Source organism: Eurypyga helias, unplaced genomic scaffold (assembly GCF_000690775.1).
Source record: "Eurypyga helias isolate BGI_N326 unplaced genomic scaffold, ASM69077v1 scaffold30904, whole genome shotgun sequence".
NCBI lineage: Eukaryota > Metazoa > Chordata > Aves > Eurypygiformes > Eurypygidae > Eurypyga > Eurypyga helias.
This window is the reverse complement of record NW_010246086.1, coordinates 2,305-2,784: the sequence shown is the minus strand read 5'-3', so window position 1 is coordinate 2,784 and position 480 is coordinate 2,305. Positions and strand designations below refer to the sequence as shown.

General features: G+C 61.5%; 1 protein-coding gene across 1 annotated transcript in view; it reads left to right on the top strand.

The window, feature by feature from the left end:
- LOC104508599 (ubiquitin carboxyl-terminal hydrolase 36-like) overlaps positions 1-480 on the top strand; it is a gene marked incomplete at its 3' end in the record, with an annotated part of 7,545 nt that overhangs the window by 4,769 nt on the left and 2,296 nt on the right. The window contains 1 exon segment of the mRNA XM_010150281.1: positions 132-475. Coding sequence (XP_010148583.1) covers positions 132-475 — 344 coding nt within the window.

The following is a 480-nucleotide window of genomic DNA, read 5'->3' as shown; positions in this document are numbered from 1 at the left end:
GCAGGAAGGATCCCGCTGAGCCAAGAGTTCCTGCATGAGCCTGGGGAGGGATGGGGAGGGCCAGTATCACCCTGCATCCTTGGCTGCTTGGATTCTTTCCTCGCTGAACTTCTCTCTCTCTCTCTGTCTAGACACCAGGCTTGCTGCTGGGGAAGAGGCATCACAGGCTGGAGGAGGTGGGTGTCCCTGTGGCCCGCAGCACATTCACGCTTGGGACAAAGCTGTCCAACGGCAACACGACCCCGCTGAAGCTGCCCGCTGGGCCCCTGGGACCCAAATTAGCCCGCAAAGCCACCCACGCGGCCACAGCGCCCGGTGCTGCAGTCCAGAAGCCCAAGAAGTCGATCTCCTTCCCACAGCAGTCTCCTGGACTCAAAACGAAGTGCCACACCAGCAGTGCAAGATGGGCCAAAGCGGAGCTGCCCCGGCGGAAACCCCGGGAGCATAAGAAGTCACTTGCCTCGCGCAAGCTGGTGTCAG